General features: G+C 39.5%; 4 protein-coding genes across 5 annotated transcripts; 2 read left to right on the top strand and 2 right to left on the bottom strand.

Annotated features, from left to right (window-relative positions):
* The first annotated feature begins 1,892 nt into the window (after positions 1 to 1,892).
* LOC116189458 (anthocyanidin 3-O-glucoside 6''-O-acyltransferase-like) lies at positions 1,893 to 5,183 on the top strand. The gene is made up of 2 exons (XM_031519128.1): positions 1,893 to 2,643; positions 4,150 to 5,183. Exons 1-2 carry the CDS (start codon positions 2,067 to 2,069, stop codon positions 5,034 to 5,036), a joined length of 1,464 nt encoding a protein of 487 aa, XP_031374988.1. The 5' UTR covers positions 1,893 to 2,066; the 3' UTR covers positions 5,037 to 5,183.
* Positions 5,184 to 6,691: 1,508 nt separating this feature from the next.
* On the top strand, positions 6,692 to 10,161 carry LOC116188230 (E3 ubiquitin-protein ligase makorin-like). Of its 2 annotated transcripts, XM_031517443.1 has the most exons (6): positions 6,692 to 6,894; positions 7,424 to 7,511; positions 7,589 to 7,916; positions 8,010 to 8,499; positions 8,818 to 8,887; positions 9,466 to 10,161. In XM_031517443.1, the coding sequence occupies exons 1-6, from the start codon at positions 6,878 to 6,880 to the stop codon at positions 9,772 to 9,774; spliced, it is 1,302 nt and encodes a 433-aa protein (XP_031373303.1). In that variant the 5' UTR covers positions 6,692 to 6,877; the 3' UTR covers positions 9,775 to 10,161. The 2 variants fall into 2 exon arrangements, with proteins under 2 accessions (XP_031373303.1, XP_031373302.1); XM_031517442.1 differs by having other exon boundaries at positions 7,589 to 8,499.
* Positions 10,162 to 12,342: 2,181 nt separating this feature from the next.
* On the bottom strand, positions 12,343 to 13,374 carry LOC116187254. The gene is made up of 2 exons (XM_031515911.1): positions 13,107 to 13,374; positions 12,343 to 12,792 (listed from the first exon to the last, which is right to left on the bottom strand). Exons 1-2 carry the CDS (start codon positions 13,318 to 13,320, stop codon positions 12,563 to 12,565), a joined length of 444 nt encoding a protein of 147 aa, XP_031371771.1. The 5' UTR covers positions 13,321 to 13,374; the 3' UTR covers positions 12,343 to 12,562.
* A 1,895-nt stretch (positions 13,375 to 15,269) lies between these two features.
* Positions 15,270 to 15,974, bottom strand: LOC116187135. Its single transcript, XM_031515736.1, has one exon. It carries the CDS (start codon positions 15,737 to 15,739, stop codon positions 15,533 to 15,535), a length of 207 nt encoding a protein of 68 aa, XP_031371596.1. The 5' UTR covers positions 15,740 to 15,974; the 3' UTR covers positions 15,270 to 15,532.
* Between the last annotated feature and the right edge of the window lie 288 nt (positions 15,975 to 16,262).

The following is a 16,262-nucleotide window of genomic DNA, read 5'->3' as shown; positions in this document are numbered from 1 at the left end:
TTCATTAACTTTTTTTTTCACAATTCAACAACACAATCATTACTTTATCTCAACTATTCATTACTTTTTAACACTATTTTCCATAATTCAATAATACAATCATTGTAATCTAATTAAAATCAAAACTCAACTCAACTCAACTTTAAAATCAAACGCAACAATTGCCTAATACACATATGTTTTATAAATCATAAGAAGTCTTGATTATAGAAGAACTGAAGAATACGGACAGTTGACGAATGATTATAAAGGGTCTTGGGAAGTCCACTGCCCGCAAAATTCTTGATAATTATATAACACGAGATCAAATTGGTGTTCACAACAGAGACTTCACTTTGATTTGACCAAATTAGTCCCCACTATGTTGATTAAAAATATGGTATTACGTGACTTACTCAATTCAAGGATTGCAATATAATCATGTTAATATATATATAAATATGTGTGTGCTACTCATATATATATATGTGTGTGTGTGAAAAGGAAATATAGTATGTTTAACTTTTTCTTTCCGAAATTACCTTACTGTATATGTTTAAATTTATTATTATAACCATTAGACTAAGGAAATATAATTATAAATTATAAAAAATAATTACCCACTAACACAGTTTCACTATCTCACATCCCTTTTTTTTTCTCCTTTCTCACATTCTCTCTCTTCTTGGTTAAAGTGGTTTCTGCCAATTTTTATTCTTTTTTTTTTCAATTAATTTTTTTTATTATTCTCTAATATTTATTATATTTTAATTAAATAATAACACTTATTAAAAATATTATACATTCTTTTTCCTTTATTATCGATGATAGTAAAATAAATTTTATATATCATAGTTAAATGCATTAACTTCCATAAGTTGTTAAAAATATTATTTATTCAAAATAACTTCCTTAGGTACTGCCGACAAGCTTCTAGTAGTTATAATGTTAATTAATATAATATATATTGTATTCAGCTCAAGCATAAATTTTCTATATAATTCAGTATATGAAAAATATATAAAATCAACATGGCCTACACCCGCAATATCTTTCTCCGGCAACTTCCTTTCCTCTCGAGAATTATTCTCTCTTTGTTTTGTCACTTTCTCTCCATCTGCCCCCATTATAAAAATTAATGTTGCTTACTTCAGTAGGATTAGGTCTCTTTCTTGGCCGAGACATACCCACCCATGCGTTCCCAAATTTAAAAGCAAAAATCAACAATACTCGTAAATTTGTAACGATATGCAAGGTTCAGAAATAATTGAATTACATATATATATATATATATATATATAGAACTTTAATGTGTTTGTAATCGACTAACTGAACTGTAAAAATGTTGTTTGATCGTTAGCATCTTCATTTTTTAGCTACAAGGTGTAGCAGAAGAACGACAAAGATTAACGAAATAAAAACACAAAATCAATGGCTACGAGATTGTACATGATCCAGACTATTGATGGATTTATGCATTCGCATCATTAGGACGAGGGACGAGGAAGACATGAGAGTGTTCGAATATGAAAAAGAAAATAATAGGTATTTATGTTTTTAGACAATTATGTATATGTTTCAATTTTAAATTACTTAAGAGAATAAAATGGATATTTATATAGATATGTATAAAAATTCTTTATTTTTTATTTTTTATTTATCAAAATTGAGTAAAATATAATATATATATATATATATATATAATAAATTCACTGAACATAGACCCTGAGTTTCACCCAAATAATAAATTCATCAAAATAAATAACAATAGGGAGAGTATACAATTTTACTTCCACTCTCCCACAAATGGTAGAAAAATCGAATTAGATGAGATGGTGTGTTGTGCTTTCAAATATCACGGCGGCAATAAAAAAAGAAGAAGTTTTCAATGAACAATTAAAAGGAGAAAAGAGGGGGGGATAGAATGGCAACAGCGCAAACGACTTCTCGAACCTGTTGACAGTGTACGAGTGTGGACTACTTTATCTGAGCGTTTGTCTCCCTCTCTCATCAGAGGCGCCACCAGCTCTCAAACAACGCCCTGTTTCTCTCTCAGGCCTTTCCATCCAGCTGCTGTCGGGGTCGCGATGGCCGGGGTGACGGTCCTCGAGCGCAGCCACGTGCTCCCACTTCCGTCGGCGGCCCCGACGAGGTTGCCGCTGACCTTCCTGGACCTCCCCTGGCTCTTCTTCCACCCGAGCCAGCAACTCTTCTTCTACGACTACCCCCACCCAGCCTCCCACTTCGCCTCCGCCGCCCTTCCCCTCCTCAAGTCCTCCCTCTCCCTCGCCCTCCGCCTCTTCTTCCCCCTCGCCGGCCACCTCCACACAGCCCCCGCCCGCCACCCCGCTATTCTGTGCACCCCACGCTTGGCGGGTGTCAGCCTCACCATTGCAGAGTCCGACGACGACTTCCACGACCTATGCCACGACGACGGAAGCCGGGGCCTGCAGAGTCAGAGAGCTGCCCACAGATTCCATCCCCTCGTGCCCGCGCTTTCCCCCGAAGAAGGCCATGCGGTGGCCCTGATGGCCATTCAGATCACTGTGTTTCCAGGGTCGGGCTTCTCGGTCGGGATCACATACCACCACGTGGCGGCCGATGAGAGGACGTTCAATAATTTCCTCAAGGCTTGGACCGCGCGTTGCACGCATGCTTTAATTGGTGTGTCTCTTTGGTACGATTTTTTTTTTTCATTACAAAAAGAGGTTCAACACCAGTAAAATGAAAAAGAAATTTTAATTAATTAATAAAAAGGTACGGATAATCTCATTAGATATTAAATCTTTGACTTTCAAATTAATATGGAAGAACGTGCATTACTATGCTAAACCCTTTTTGATTGTGTGTGATAAATTTTATAATCATATCATCATGCAATAATTCATATGACATAATAATTTTTTTGCTCAGAATATAACATAATAATAAAGTGAATAAATGAAGTTAGTAAATCCACGATGGGCACGTTTAAATTTTATAATCATATCATCATGCAATAATTCATATGGCATAATAATGTTTTTGCTCTGAATATAACATAATAATAAAGTGAATAAATAAAGTTTGTAAAAGATGGGCACGTTTAAATTTTATAATCATATCATCATGCAATAATTCATATGACATGATAATTTTTTTTGCTTAGAATATAACACAACAATAAAGTGAATAAATAAAATTAATAAATTTGATCGGCTTGACTAAATTAGTTGGTGCACAATTGGGCTTTCGAATACCGAAATTCATACCGAAAAGGTGAATAAACAAAGTTAGTAAATGACCTGACCACTTTAATAATTGGAAACGTAAAGTATACTTGCAATGTTGCATGTTTTTTAAAGCACAAATTGCTAGTGGGACTGGGATATTTTACATTTAGACCACAAAATTATGCAGATATCTTTCTCTCTAAGGATCAATTGTGCCAATACTCTTTTTACAAGAAGAATCATGAGCTTGATAGGTGCAACTGCAGGGAAAAGGAAAACATCGCCCATCGGGATATGTGATTGTATCCGATTCAATATCTCTCGGAGATATTTTGATTTTAAATTAAGAATTATTAGGTTGCGTTTGGTTTCATAGTAGGATTTTAAAATCAGATTTTGATTTTGATTTTGAGTAAAATAAATGGGGCCCACCCTTTGACTTTATGTGAGTTATGTTGTTTTGTTGTGGAAAAAAGTGGTATAAATGGGGTCCACTATTTGACTTTGTATGAATTATTTTGTTTTGTAGTGGGTAGAGTTAAGATAGAATTGTGATTCTAAAATTATATCCACAATTCAAACAAGCCCATTGTTGCACTAAACTCTCTTCTCTTTCTTATAAAATAACCCATCAATTTCGTGTTTCATTTGTCATCCATATAAAGCAAATTGCTGTTTTAAAACTCATTTTGAATCTAATAAACTGAAAGAGAAATGAAACATAAAGAGACCTGAAAAATTTTATTGGTAAAACTCTAACCTTAAATTTTTTTTGGGTAAATGAATGAAAACATCCTAGTGCACTATACTCTTCTCAAACTCAATGAAAAACGATGAAGACAAAAGGATAGCTTTATTCAATGAATCACCATAATATAAATTATTCATAAAAAATAAGAATCATTAAATAAATTAAAATGGAGCTTTCTGTTAATTGCCGTGACATGTATCGGTGCAGGAAATGCAGAATGTCCCGCTCCCACTCCACTGATCGATCCACCGCGGTTCGACCGAGCAATCATTAGGGATATGCCCACATTGGAGCAGAGATTCCTCAACGAGTGGTGGAAGCAGCAGCAACAGCTCCCTTATTCTCCTTTGATAAGAGGGACCGTAATGTGCCCGGTTGTGCCCGATGACGGCCAGTGTGACATGGTCCGCTCGACCTTTGTGGTGGTCCCATCCCATATGGAGCTGGTCAGGTCGTGGATCATGGGCCACTGCGAGGCCAATGGCCTCCCGTTGCCCGTCCACTTATCCCCTTACGTCCTCACATGCACTTTCCTTTGGGTGGTCCGCGTCAAGACTCACTTCCAGCTCTCTGGCTTAGGCAAGAACGGGAGGACGATGGATATAGATTCTCTCGCTGTCAGGACGAGTTATTTCGGGTACATTGCTGGCGGCATTTCCCGGCTGGGCTACCCGGTCCCCGAATCCTACTTCGGGAACTGCGTCGGGTTTGGGAGGGCAGAGGCCGCCTGCAGCGACCTGGTGGGAGAGGCCGGGATCTTTCATGCGGCAACTGCCCTTGGGAGCGCGATCAAGAGGCTTGACCGGTCAATGCTTGAGAGCGCCGAGGAGTGGATCTTGGATTGGCGAGCGATGTTGGAGTCGGATGTACACGTCGTGGTTGTCGGGTCACCTAAGGTGGACTTCTATGACAGGGACTTCGGGTGGGGCAGGCCAAGGAAGATAGAGGAGGTGTCGACCGACTGGACGGGTGCGATCTCGCTCCACGAGAGCAGGGATGTAGAGGGCGGGATTGAAGTCGGGGTGTCCTTACTGAAGGCGAAAATGGATGCCTTCATCGCACTCTTTGTCGAAGGCTTCAGAATTTTGAAATGATAATCTATTTCTATATCTATATCTATGCACTTAAAATAAAAAGCAATTTCTCAATGGGAAATCGATTGTAGTATTGGCACATAAATTTCTCGTTGAGCTTTATCTTGAAAACTTCACGTTTGAAGTCAGTTCAAGATTTTCCATGTATTTTTTGGAATCATTTCAACGCTTTCTAATGATTGATCAATCATCAATTACTATATTTAAAATATGCTCCAGAAATACAAAATATTTATATCAATTATTTGAATATTTTTTAAATGCATTTTTTTGAATTATAAAAGTCCATCAATAATAGATATACAAAATTAGAAATGATATATATTTTGAAACGTCACGTTAAAATAATTCAAGCCCAAGGCAAAATCATTTATGCAGGAGGTTCACGATAAATTATATTTTTCCCTCAAAATCAAAGCTAACTAATTCCAAAAATATATTTAGCGAGGCAAAAAGAAGGGGAAAAAGAAAAGAAAATTCCTCTACCTACTTATTATTATTATTATTATTATTATTATTTTCCATCCAATATAGGTATATGAGAAGTCTGACCATGGCGTTCGTTAGATTCTATAACACAATAATTATTATTACCTTATTGAATCAATTAATCAAGTTATTGTAATTGATAATTTTCTCGAGCTGTTTTTTTTTTTTAAAGTGAAAAGCCCTTGTAATTTCAATCCTTGAAATATATGATGTATCATCCATATTAGGATTCCGTTGTTCTATGTCGAAAGAACTTTTATTGTACCATTAACGTTTCATTGCCACGTGAATTGAATTTACTATCATATACGATATAGAGTCATTTCCTACGTTCCTACGAGTATAAGAATATTCCTCATGTTATAACTACAAAAAGAATCCCTAAACTCAACTTTATTGTAGAACAAAAATTATTAGCTCCCTTAAGAATTTGGTCGATACTAAAAGAACAAAAAAATAAAAACTCCTCCTACTTCTCACAAAATATTGGCAGCTATTAATCCTGCAATCACAATAACTGCTCATGATCTCCATGTAATGCAAATATATATTTAAAAAAAAAAATTTCACCCAAAAATAGAAAGAAAAGAATTCCTACTCCAATCAACTCCCAAATTTCACCAAATGATAGGTGAATGAATGAATGAAATAACGGAAGAAATCATTACCTAATTTTTGCCACTTGCCTTTCAAGTTACAACAGTTGTGTGATATGGGGAGTTGGTATTCGATATTGTAATAAGTGATAAATGAAAGTATATAAAAGTTAAAAAAAAATTAAGAAAATTATATGAAGTGAATCTCAATGATCTAATTATTAAATAAATATCTACTAGAACATTGATTTTTACTAATATATATAGATAGATATCTTAATATCTTTTTAGAAAATTAGAAAAAAAATTCCGAAGTAAAATAATTTCCCTTTTTTGGTGTTAGTTGCACGTGCGATTGCGGCCCAACAGGCCCAAATCCAAATCACTGCGGCCGAGATCGGGTCGGATTATTCTGGCCACAGCCGAAACGACAGCCGTTTAACCACCCTCCAAATAAACAGTCACACCATAATAAATAAATAAATAAATAATAAAAATGAAAAAGTTTCGATCAATTAATTAATTAATTAAAATTTAAAAAAGGAAAGTCTTAATTTTGAAACCCGCTGGACTTTCGATGCTTTCCCCTCTCTCTCTCTTTCACACATTTATCTCGCGGTCTTCCAAAATTCTGCCATTTCCCATAAACAGCAGCAGAAGAAGGTGGAGATATCTAGGGTTTGGGATCATCCGGACTGATCGCGAGGCCGATTCCCTGACCAGGATCGCCGTTGGATCCACCGTCGTCCAGCCTCTATGTCCATGTCCAAGAGGTCAATTCCCTCCGTCGCCGATTCCTCTGCTCGTTTACTTCGCTACCTGCATTTTCAATTGCTTTCGGGCTGGGTACCGTCGCAGGATCGTTCTGATTGTGTTAGGAATGCTCTTTTTTTTTTTTTTGGGTTATTGGTCGCTCCGGCCATTAGAGCTTTTCTGTTCGAGTTTTGCTCGTCGGTTGTGTGTTTGATCCGACGAAAGTATTGGTATTTGAGGATTGTGTCGATTGTGGAAGATGATTTCTGGTGCTGGCGGAAGTTTTAGTCCGTGAATTTCTGCTCATGAACGCTTGGATTGGATGTTGTTTCGTCTTTTCGTAATTGATTCTAGAACAGCTGTGGTGTTGATTTTTTTTACCAATTAACACGGGCATGGTATTGAGCAGATGTTGTAGCTCGTAGCTGTTCCTGAAGCATTTCAGCTGTTTTGGTTTGAATTTGGATCGCTATTGATTTATCGCCTGAATTTTGATTTGGTTTTGTGGGATGTTTTCTCTTATTGACGATGATGTTAACTTGCGCACAGAATCCGATGTAAGTACTATGCTAACGGAAGTTGTTACAAAGGGGAGAATTGTGACTTTTTACATGAGAGGAAAGCTCCATCTCGCAATGTAATTTCCCTCTCCCTAGCCGAAACATTTTTGCCTGGTCTGGTAGCTCTTTGTCTTATTGTCAATTTGTATCACAGGTATGCAGTTACTATCAGAAAGGGACATGTACTTATGGAAGTCGATGCAGATTTGAACATGTGAAATCTACTGGATCGTGGCATCCTGCATCATCTTCATCAGCTTCTTTCCAGTCTAAGGATGCAGATGCTGCTCCTTCCCATGACTTATTTTCTAAGAATACGTCTGGTGGGGTCAATGTAAACTACTGTGTTCTAGGGGATTCGTCCTCTAAGAAGACGTCTGTCCCTTGTCGACTGTGGCATGGTGCATCATCCTCATCAGCTGCTCTGCAGACTAAGGTTTCGGGTTCCGTCCCCCAGCCATTATCCACTAAAAGTGCATTGGGTAGGCTCAATTTGAGCTCTGCACAGGTTTCAGCTTCGAAAAGACCATTGGGTTCTGAACGCTGTGATTACATTGATGGTGGTGACCTTGCAGATACTAAGGCTGAAAGGCCAGGAAATTGTTCTATTTGTTCTCTTGCGGCTGAGGGAAATTGTCCTAATGGAGAAAATTGCCCTTATATCCATGGAGATTTATGTTCTACTTGCGGAAAGCACTGCCTTCATCCTTCTAGTCCTCAGGAAAGAGACGAACATGCCAAGGCCTGTGAGGAAAAGCAAAAGCAGCTTGAGGCAATGAAACTTAGTGAAGAAATAGAATGCAGTATTTGCTTTGACCGCATTCTTTCGAAGCCTCCTGCTGAAAGAAAGTTTGGCATATTATCAGAATGCGACCATCCATTCTGTATAACGTGCATTAGGAATTGGCGCAGAAGCTCTCCAGCATCTGGAATGGATGTAAATAGTGCATCCAGGTCTTGTCCAATATGTCGCAAGCTTTCGTATTTTGTTGTTCCTAGTGACATTTGGTACACCACGAAAGAAGAAAAGGAGAGAATTATCAGCAACTACAAGGCGAGATTAAAGTAAGCCATCTTATACTTATATAGCTTTAGTTGATTCTTTAGCCAATTAGTTCCTTATAAACCTAAACAGGACTTTATTTATTCTCATATCTGTGTATGAATAGTGTGAGCCTCGTTAATAATTTGTAATTACTAATGGCTATTTATTAAGAATACTTGTATCAAGAACCTTGAAACTTCTCTTGTTTACACTGCCAGTCTCTCTCTCTCTCTCTCTCTTCTTCTTCTCTTTTTTTTGGTATGTGGAAGCTGGTGTTTGTTTACCATTTGGACTCTCTTGCTCTTCTTCAAATTTACTGGCTTGTGCTTAATTTGCAGGTTAATTGATTGTAAGCACTTCAATTTTGGGAATGGAAACTGTCCATTCGGCAGCAGTTGTTTCTACAAGGTAATACGGGTTCCTATTACATTATGAGGATAACCTACAGGTCATCATTTAAAGCTCTGGTTAGATATAGTATGGTAAATGTGTGTGAACTTGATGTTTCAGTTAGTGAGAGCTTACCATCAGTATGGATATCAATGCAAATAAGCTGGAGCTTATTAGTACTTGTCAAAAAAGGCTGGACCTTGGTAGCTTTCCTTTTATGGAAAGAAAAGAGAGCTTAAGGATATATGTGCTCGCTCTAGAGACGGTTTTTGATCGGGGAGTGACATTCTAACATGGCTCTAGATGACATAGTTTTAGGGTCTCTTTGACCACGGTTCAGCATTTACCCTGAGGAGAATGATAGAACCAATATTAACCTCCAGTAAGCTAATATAAAAAATAATACCAATGCAATGGGATGCGATCTATCTCATTTTACTCTGTCCATTGTCCATATAAAGCATCACCTTCTCCATTCACAATAACTTTTATGTAAGGAAGCGATGATCACGAGTTTTCTTCACATATATAATGGTAAATGTGCGTGACAATAACTTTTTTTTCCCCCCCCTTTGTGCTCTTTTTGTGTTTCCCAGCACACCGTAAAGCCTGGATCCTACACATGGATCCACCACAGGCCACCACCTCCACGCAGACGCAATCGTGTGAACATGAGCTCAATGTTTGATGCCTTCGAGCAGCTGTGGAGCCTCGATGACCTGATAGGAGGTGGGGAATACGATGATGAAGATGACATGGACTACTACGACCTTAATTATCTGATAGACCCTGTGGATTTTGGGTTTGACAGCAATGATCTGTCAGATTTGTCGCGAGTGGAGATGGCCTTGTTGCTGCACCAGCTTGGTCTTGATCATAGCGATCCTTCGAGCGATGAGGAGTAGGGATCTTCGATCTTTTCTTATTCTTTACCCCCTTTTTTGATATCTGCCTTTTATTTTGAGATCTTGCCCATCTCGAAAGAAGTTCTCGTTGTATTTCATTTTCTTGGGGAATGAAAACGAGGGAAACTCAAATATATGGGGCTGCTCAAAGGGTGGTTTCTGCCTTTTTTGTGTGTGTGTGTGTGTGTCTATAAGCACCCGTCCCGTGGTCCCTCCTGGGGTGAGGTTATAAGCTAAATGGTGCGATAACTTTATAAATCTGCATCTGAGCTCGATTTGATAGTGTTTGGAGTTTTGTTCAAAGCAATGACGGGTTTGTTCATTTCAGTATACGATTAAGGTTCAAAGATGCTGTAGAATTATTATATGAAATTCTTCTTTTTTGAAGATACTCGGCTCCAGCTACCTTAATAAAACTGCAAGCTTGGGCATAGCCCGACATAAAGCTTTCCAAGGTCAAGTCGGGTGGTGGGGACAGGACCAGAGCTGGCCTGTTAAGGCCCTCAGTGGGCATGCTCGCCTGCCCTTGCTCAGGGCAATCTCGACCAACGTCTTCGCCCTGGGTTTGCTGGCCTCTTACGTATAGAACTTTACAATGTGAAGTTTTTACATTCCTAAAGAGAGAATAGAAGGCTGAACATACATATAGAATGGACGAGTATATTTTCTTAACGAATATGTATTTTTTGTAAGAATGTCAATATGAAAGGCAAGGAAAAGGGAAAAACCTTTTATCTATGTATTCCCTTCTCTTATATAACAAACTATAATGTGATATATGACAAGCCATCCACAAGCTTATACATGACATGGATACGTGTGTATTCGAATAGAGTGCACATATATAAATACAGATGTACGTGAACAATAATGGAAAATATCACCGGCGAGCGATGGATCCCATGCATGGTATCTAGTACTTGAGATCGAGAAGGGCGAGAGTGGATAACAACAGGAAGGACCAGAGTGCAGCAGCAGGAAGAATTCGGGTTGAATAGCCAGCTCCAGTGGCCATATCGGGAGCCGGTTGCGGGGCCAGCTGAGCCGACGCTGTCCAAGAGAATACTGCCACGATCATGATGAACATTGCCAGAACCATGAGAGCGCTTCTTGCCGGAGCCATTGCTTGCTGCAAGAAAGAAGCCTCCGCCTGGGAAAGAAGAGTTCTGTAAGGATGGGGGATTAGGTGCTCTGTAATTCATGGTGTTGAGAGGGAATGCTTTTATACAAGGGGAGGCGTTAGGAGCACGAGGAACCGGAAAACTTGTGGACCCTACATGGAATGCGGGGACAGCTTTGCACATTTTTGACGGGAGAGATCCATCAAACTATACATTTGTGTATCGGACTGAATCAGTCACATTATTAAAAATAAATGATTTTTTCGCTTTATTCATGATATAGTCTAGCCAAGATTATCTTTGTGTATCGCGTGAATATATATATGGCCTAAGACGGAAAGACCATCGGTGGAAACGGGTGCTTATCTCGGGTCGTGCGGCCTGGTTGGAGAAGCAAAGTAAAAGAGAGAGAGCCCTGATGAAACAATGTATATGTGCTTTAGGATCACCCACTTGGATACTAATTTCGTGTAGTTTCCTTTTTCTTTTCTTTCCCTTTCTCTCTCTCTCTCTCTAGAGATGGTTGAGCCATACTTCATGCTTTCGTCCAAAGCCACCAGTTCTAATTGACGTGCAAGTTCAGGAAATCCTTTTCCCTTCCTTCTTCAGCATCGAAAAGTTCGACCGAGACTCTTCTATCTTTGCTCACAATGAGTCGACCTCATCAGTTGGTGTTCTCGTGAAGGGTCGAACTCAAGACCCTTGTTAGTCCGGCAGAGGGGCTGATGATAGATGCCAAGACTCAACCCATGTCGGAAAATAATTGTGAGGGTCTTGATGAGCTTATAAAGCGTAAGACGCGATAAGCCCGTACATATTGTGCCTAAAAGTTAAAGCAAGTAAATGTGTTTCTGTGATAGGGTTGGATTGTTTTCCGTTCTCCCCACCGATAGATTTGCTGTAGACAAATTGTAAGGAATTGATGGCACAACCTATGGCATTTTAATTGACTCCCATGATTGTGATAACGGTTGATTGACATATTCCTCCTGCCTGCGTTTCATAATAAGCACAGTTCAATGGTCAATTTTGATCTACCAATAAATCGATTTGGCAGACATTGACCCTTCTGTCTCATTTTTCCGGAATTCGACTTCTATGTTAGAACCATCAGCTGCTCCATCGGCCAAAGACTTCAATGAGAATCGGTACTTTAGACTTGTTCGCATTGCCCGGCAGAGATCCTCTCGTATTATTGCTGCTACTGCACAGTTTATATTATTAGTGGCACCGAGTGAAAAGGAATGCAGATTGGTGTGGTGATCTTTCAGGATCGGTGTAGTTTGCGGTTCCATTTGTTAGTAGTTTTGCGGCACCAAGCGGGTTGAGTTCTCGGTTCTAAACAAGAACTTGCCTTCTAATCTTGGTTCGCCGTAAATTACAGTCTACTGCACAATGTTGCAACCGTGAACTCTACCACAAGTTTGAGCACGGCGATTTACAGATGTATCACTGAAAGATCTGAATTTCCAATATATTTAGCTCTTCTCGTCTTCCTAAACATCATCCCTAATTATACATATCACGCTCTCCCTATTTTGACTCACCAGACGGTCGATATATCTCTCTATTCACGTCGCCGACTTCTATGATCGATGCAAAGTCACATCCCGGTTTAAAATTCAGTATATGATTACACCTTTCCCAAATGATCATTAACACGTGCTCTAGTACAAGGTGAAGCCGTCGTCGTAGGAAACATGCCAACCTTTCTGGCAAGGAGGAGCATCCTCATCGTGCTCTTGGCAGCAACTCCACCTCTTCTTCCAGTTTGCTCTTCCCGTGTTTGGTCTGTTGTTCTCATCGTTCCACCGATAGACTATTACGCCCGATCGGTCACTCCACTCCCCATCGATCCCCTGGTGAGGTGGAGCCAATGCAAACAATCCCTTCTCCCCTGAAAATCACTATCAACCTTTAGAACCGGATAACACCGGGTTAGGATTGAGTCTTCGACATTAGTATATTTTCAAAATATCAATCGAAGTGTCCGCCTCCTGGAGCTCGATCAACTATATAGTGTTTTACGCGCTCTTCGATGCTAGACTCAACCAGCAATCTACGGTGGCAGAGGAATTGTGTTCATCAAAAGATAATAATAGAAAGTTCCGAATTAACTCGACTTTTATACAGGAAAATCTCCAAATTGTGATTTTCGTAATTGGTTTGAATCAACCGAAACCAGAAAAAAGACAGAGGCAGGCGAAGTACCAGTTGTGTGGCCATGGAAAGAGCAGGCAGTAGGGGAATTTTCATGGTCGATATAAAGGGTATTGCATCTCAGGCATCTTTTCTTCACTTGAACTTGAGATTTGTTTACAACTTTTCTCCGATTTTCGGTGTCTGCCGATGAAATAATCTTCGGAGGAAGGTGGTTTGATTGCTTGGTGAGAAGGCCCGGGGACAGACTGAACGCCATAGCCATGAAAAGAGGAAACCGGTGGAGGAAGTGAGAGCAGGGAAAAATGGGCCCTTCTTGCGTTCTTCTGGAAAGAACATTTCTGTCCATAAGAGAAGTCGCGGTGAACTTCAGTTTGGCCCTTGAAGTTCTCTTGTTGTTTCAATTTGGCCCACCAAAATTTAAATTCAACTGCCGTTAGCCCGAGGATCTCTTGGTAGGGCCTGGCTATATTGATATCAATTAGAGGAGTAGACGGAAATGGATAAGGAGCTCGGGTTTTGAATATCCTTGAGATATTATTTGAAGATATGTCGGGTAAGAACTCCTATACTGCAACTTATACAGGAGTACGGGTAACGAATTCCTGTAAAACATGTATTAGTTTTTGTGCAATATTTGTCAAGGTGTAAGTGAGCCAATCGTATAGTCTTACAATCTTTTGACCGATTGTATAACAGGGCCACAATAGTTGCTTCCTAGAGGTACAGCGACATCGTCGTACCCGTTTCCATTTAGGTCAAGTTTTCCAGAGCAACTTTCGGGCTTCAGGTCCACTTTTCTCTGAAAAGCCAAATACTATCCACTGATACACACAACATGCTACATCATCTCCTACCAGCAACCAAAAACTTGAATATACTTTCTTTTGTTTTTTTTTTTTGCTGGGTTTGCATATATATATATTCGGTGTAAACGCTAGTATCCGAAAAGTCTAATTGGTTCCCGACTAATTCAGTCGAGTTGGGTCGGTCCACTAAGGGATAAAGTTTTTCTCAAGGTGGATTTTCTGCATAAACAAGGACTCGAACTCGACACCTTATTTAAGTGAAATAAGCGCCGAACTATTTGAACCAATTCACGTTGGATGAGTTTGAATATATTTTCTAATTGATAAGGGAACTCAACAACAACTTAATGCACTTATCCTAAACATAATCGTAGACCTGCCTTGTGTCGGCCCATACGGTTACGACACGATACACATCCGATGTGGATATGATCTTGCCAGCAAATGGCGACACGAAGTGCCTAAAAAATTCAATCTCGACTGATCACGGTCCTCACGTTAATTCAGGTTTGAACCAGAAGAAACCTGTCTTGTAGCTGTCAAACATTGGCTGGAAACACAGGAAAAGGCTCTGTCCATACGTGCATTACTTCACAGTGGAGCCATTGGTTGGTTGATCAGAGCATCCCGATAATTAATAAGCAACAAAACAAAATCTGTTTCTGGTTTTCGTCACCATTCCAACGAGGGATTGATCGATCCATACGTTTCTATCCCGCTGAACAGATATCCTAGGATTTTCCGGAGCTTTCCGGGTCGGTTCAACTCCGTCCTCCCTAACGGATAGACCCCGTTGCTGAGTTGAACATCCCATATTTAGCGGTTTTCTTTTTATAGCAACATTTTCCGTTACATGGAATTTATTATCTCCATCAGGAAATGTTTTTTAATGCATGAAATATTTCATATTGAATTTTCAGCGGAAGCGCATGGAAAGTGAGAAAAGTATTCCCACGATTACTAATCTTCCGGATAGCTAGACTTGAGTCGAGGTACGGAACTATATATTCTTACGCAGATAACACGAGCTATTATGTACGAGGATGTTTGTTTGAAGATTCTTAATGTTGCTTTATCGAAAATACAAAAAAAAAAAAAAAAAGAAGAAGAAAGAAAAGAAAACCAGGAAAATATCGATATTGTGCAACTCACCAATCGCAATCCTTGTTCCCTAGAAATTGACTTCCAACCATTTCCTGATATATAAATTGAAGAAAAATAAATAATTAAACAGAACAAATAATGACAGGAACACGTGGCCTTCGATTGTCCTTCAAAATATAAAAAAAATTTAAAAATAGAAAAATAATTCTGGAAATACGAATATGGCACGTCAAATATCTATCCAATTGGCCACCGCCGGTCCGAAAACGACCGGAAATTGAAATGAAATAACGAGCCGTGCTAGAATTTAATTGTATCCGGTATTACTCCGACTCCTCCCCGAAGATCATACGGTCAAATGAGAACAAGAATAAGAAGAAGAAGATGATAATGATACTGTTGAGGATTAACGATTGATCTAATTCAGAACTATATCTATTGTCTCTCATCTCTTTGCGAACAATTCGAAAACCTGCATAGTAAAAACTAACAAACAACGAAACGAACATATTTACAGATCGAAACGAACTTATCTACGGACCACCACGGCCTAACAAAACCGGCCTAGTCGTCAAGGTGGTAGCAGAGGAGGCAGTCCAGGACGCGGAGCCAAGCGCGGCGGACGCGCGGGACTACGCGGCGGCTGTACACACGCGACTCCTGGGCGAGGTCCTCCATCGCCCCCATGAACAGGTTCAGGTTCCTGACCGGCGGCACGTACAGGGTCAACGGGACCGCCGAGAACGCTAGGGTGAAGAGCAGCTGCAGCATCACGTATATGCTATTCGGCTTTCTCCGGAATGTAGAAAAGCAGTTTTCCAGAAGCACTTTTGGGGCAGGGCGCGTTTGGTTGATTGTTATGGCTGGGAAAGGGAAAGAAGAAAAGGAAGAAGAAGGAAGTGTTCTGGAACTGTGAAGGATGGAAATGAAGAGGCCTAGCCTTTGTTTTGATTCTTGAGAGGAGAAGTGATGGGTGTTGGGGTTGGGTGTGTGGGGCTCACTTCTGTGAATTTATGGGGGACTTCTCTTTCCTTCCTTCTTATCATCATAATCCACTTTTGTTTTTCTACTTTTTAAAGGTATTCTTCCATCAAATCTTGTGAGGACAATTGGGTGATTACGATGGTTAAACCAAGCCCTAGCATCTAAGATGAATTGACCCCGATAAAAAAAAAAAGTTGAATCGAATCTGAATTTCAAATTATTATATGCCAGTTTAGAGGATTATCTTGACGATTTTTCTCGTCTCGTATTTAACAATTGTGACCTATTTAAAATTTTGATTTGAGAGTGT

This window comes from Punica granatum, chromosome 8 (assembly GCF_007655135.1).
Source record: "Punica granatum isolate Tunisia-2019 chromosome 8, ASM765513v2, whole genome shotgun sequence".
In the NCBI taxonomy this organism is placed as follows: domain Eukaryota; kingdom Viridiplantae; phylum Streptophyta; class Magnoliopsida; order Myrtales; family Lythraceae; genus Punica; species Punica granatum.
Note: the sequence above shows the minus strand (reverse complement) of the source record. Positions and strands in the feature narration are given on the sequence as shown.

Coding starts and splice junctions, on each gene's coding strand:
- LOC116189458 (XM_031519128.1), top strand. CDS start 2,067: ATGGCCGGGGTGACGGTCCTCGAGCGCAGCCACGTGCTCCCACTTCCG. Junction 2,644..4,149: donor TTGCACGCATGCTTTAATTG/GTGTGTCTCTTT, acceptor GTATCGGTGCAG/GAAATGCAGAATGTCCCGCT.
- LOC116188230 (XM_031517442.1), top strand. Junction 8,500..8,817: donor AACTACAAGGCGAGATTAAA/GTAAGCCATCTT, acceptor CTTAATTTGCAG/GTTAATTGATTGTAAGCACT. Junction 8,888..9,465: donor GCAGCAGTTGTTTCTACAAG/GTAATACGGGTT, acceptor TGTGTTTCCCAG/CACACCGTAAAGCCTGGATC.
- LOC116187135 (XM_031515736.1), bottom strand. CDS start 15,739: ATGCTGCAGCTGCTCTTCACCCTAGCGTTCTCGGCGGTCCCGTTGACC.
- LOC116187254 (XM_031515911.1), bottom strand. CDS start 13,320: ATGGCTATGGCGTTCAGTCTGTCCCCGGGCCTTCTCACCAAGCAATCA. Junction 12,793..13,106: donor TTTCCATGGCCACACAACTG/GTACTTCGCCTG, acceptor AGTGATTTTCAG/GGGAGAAGGGATTGTTTGCA.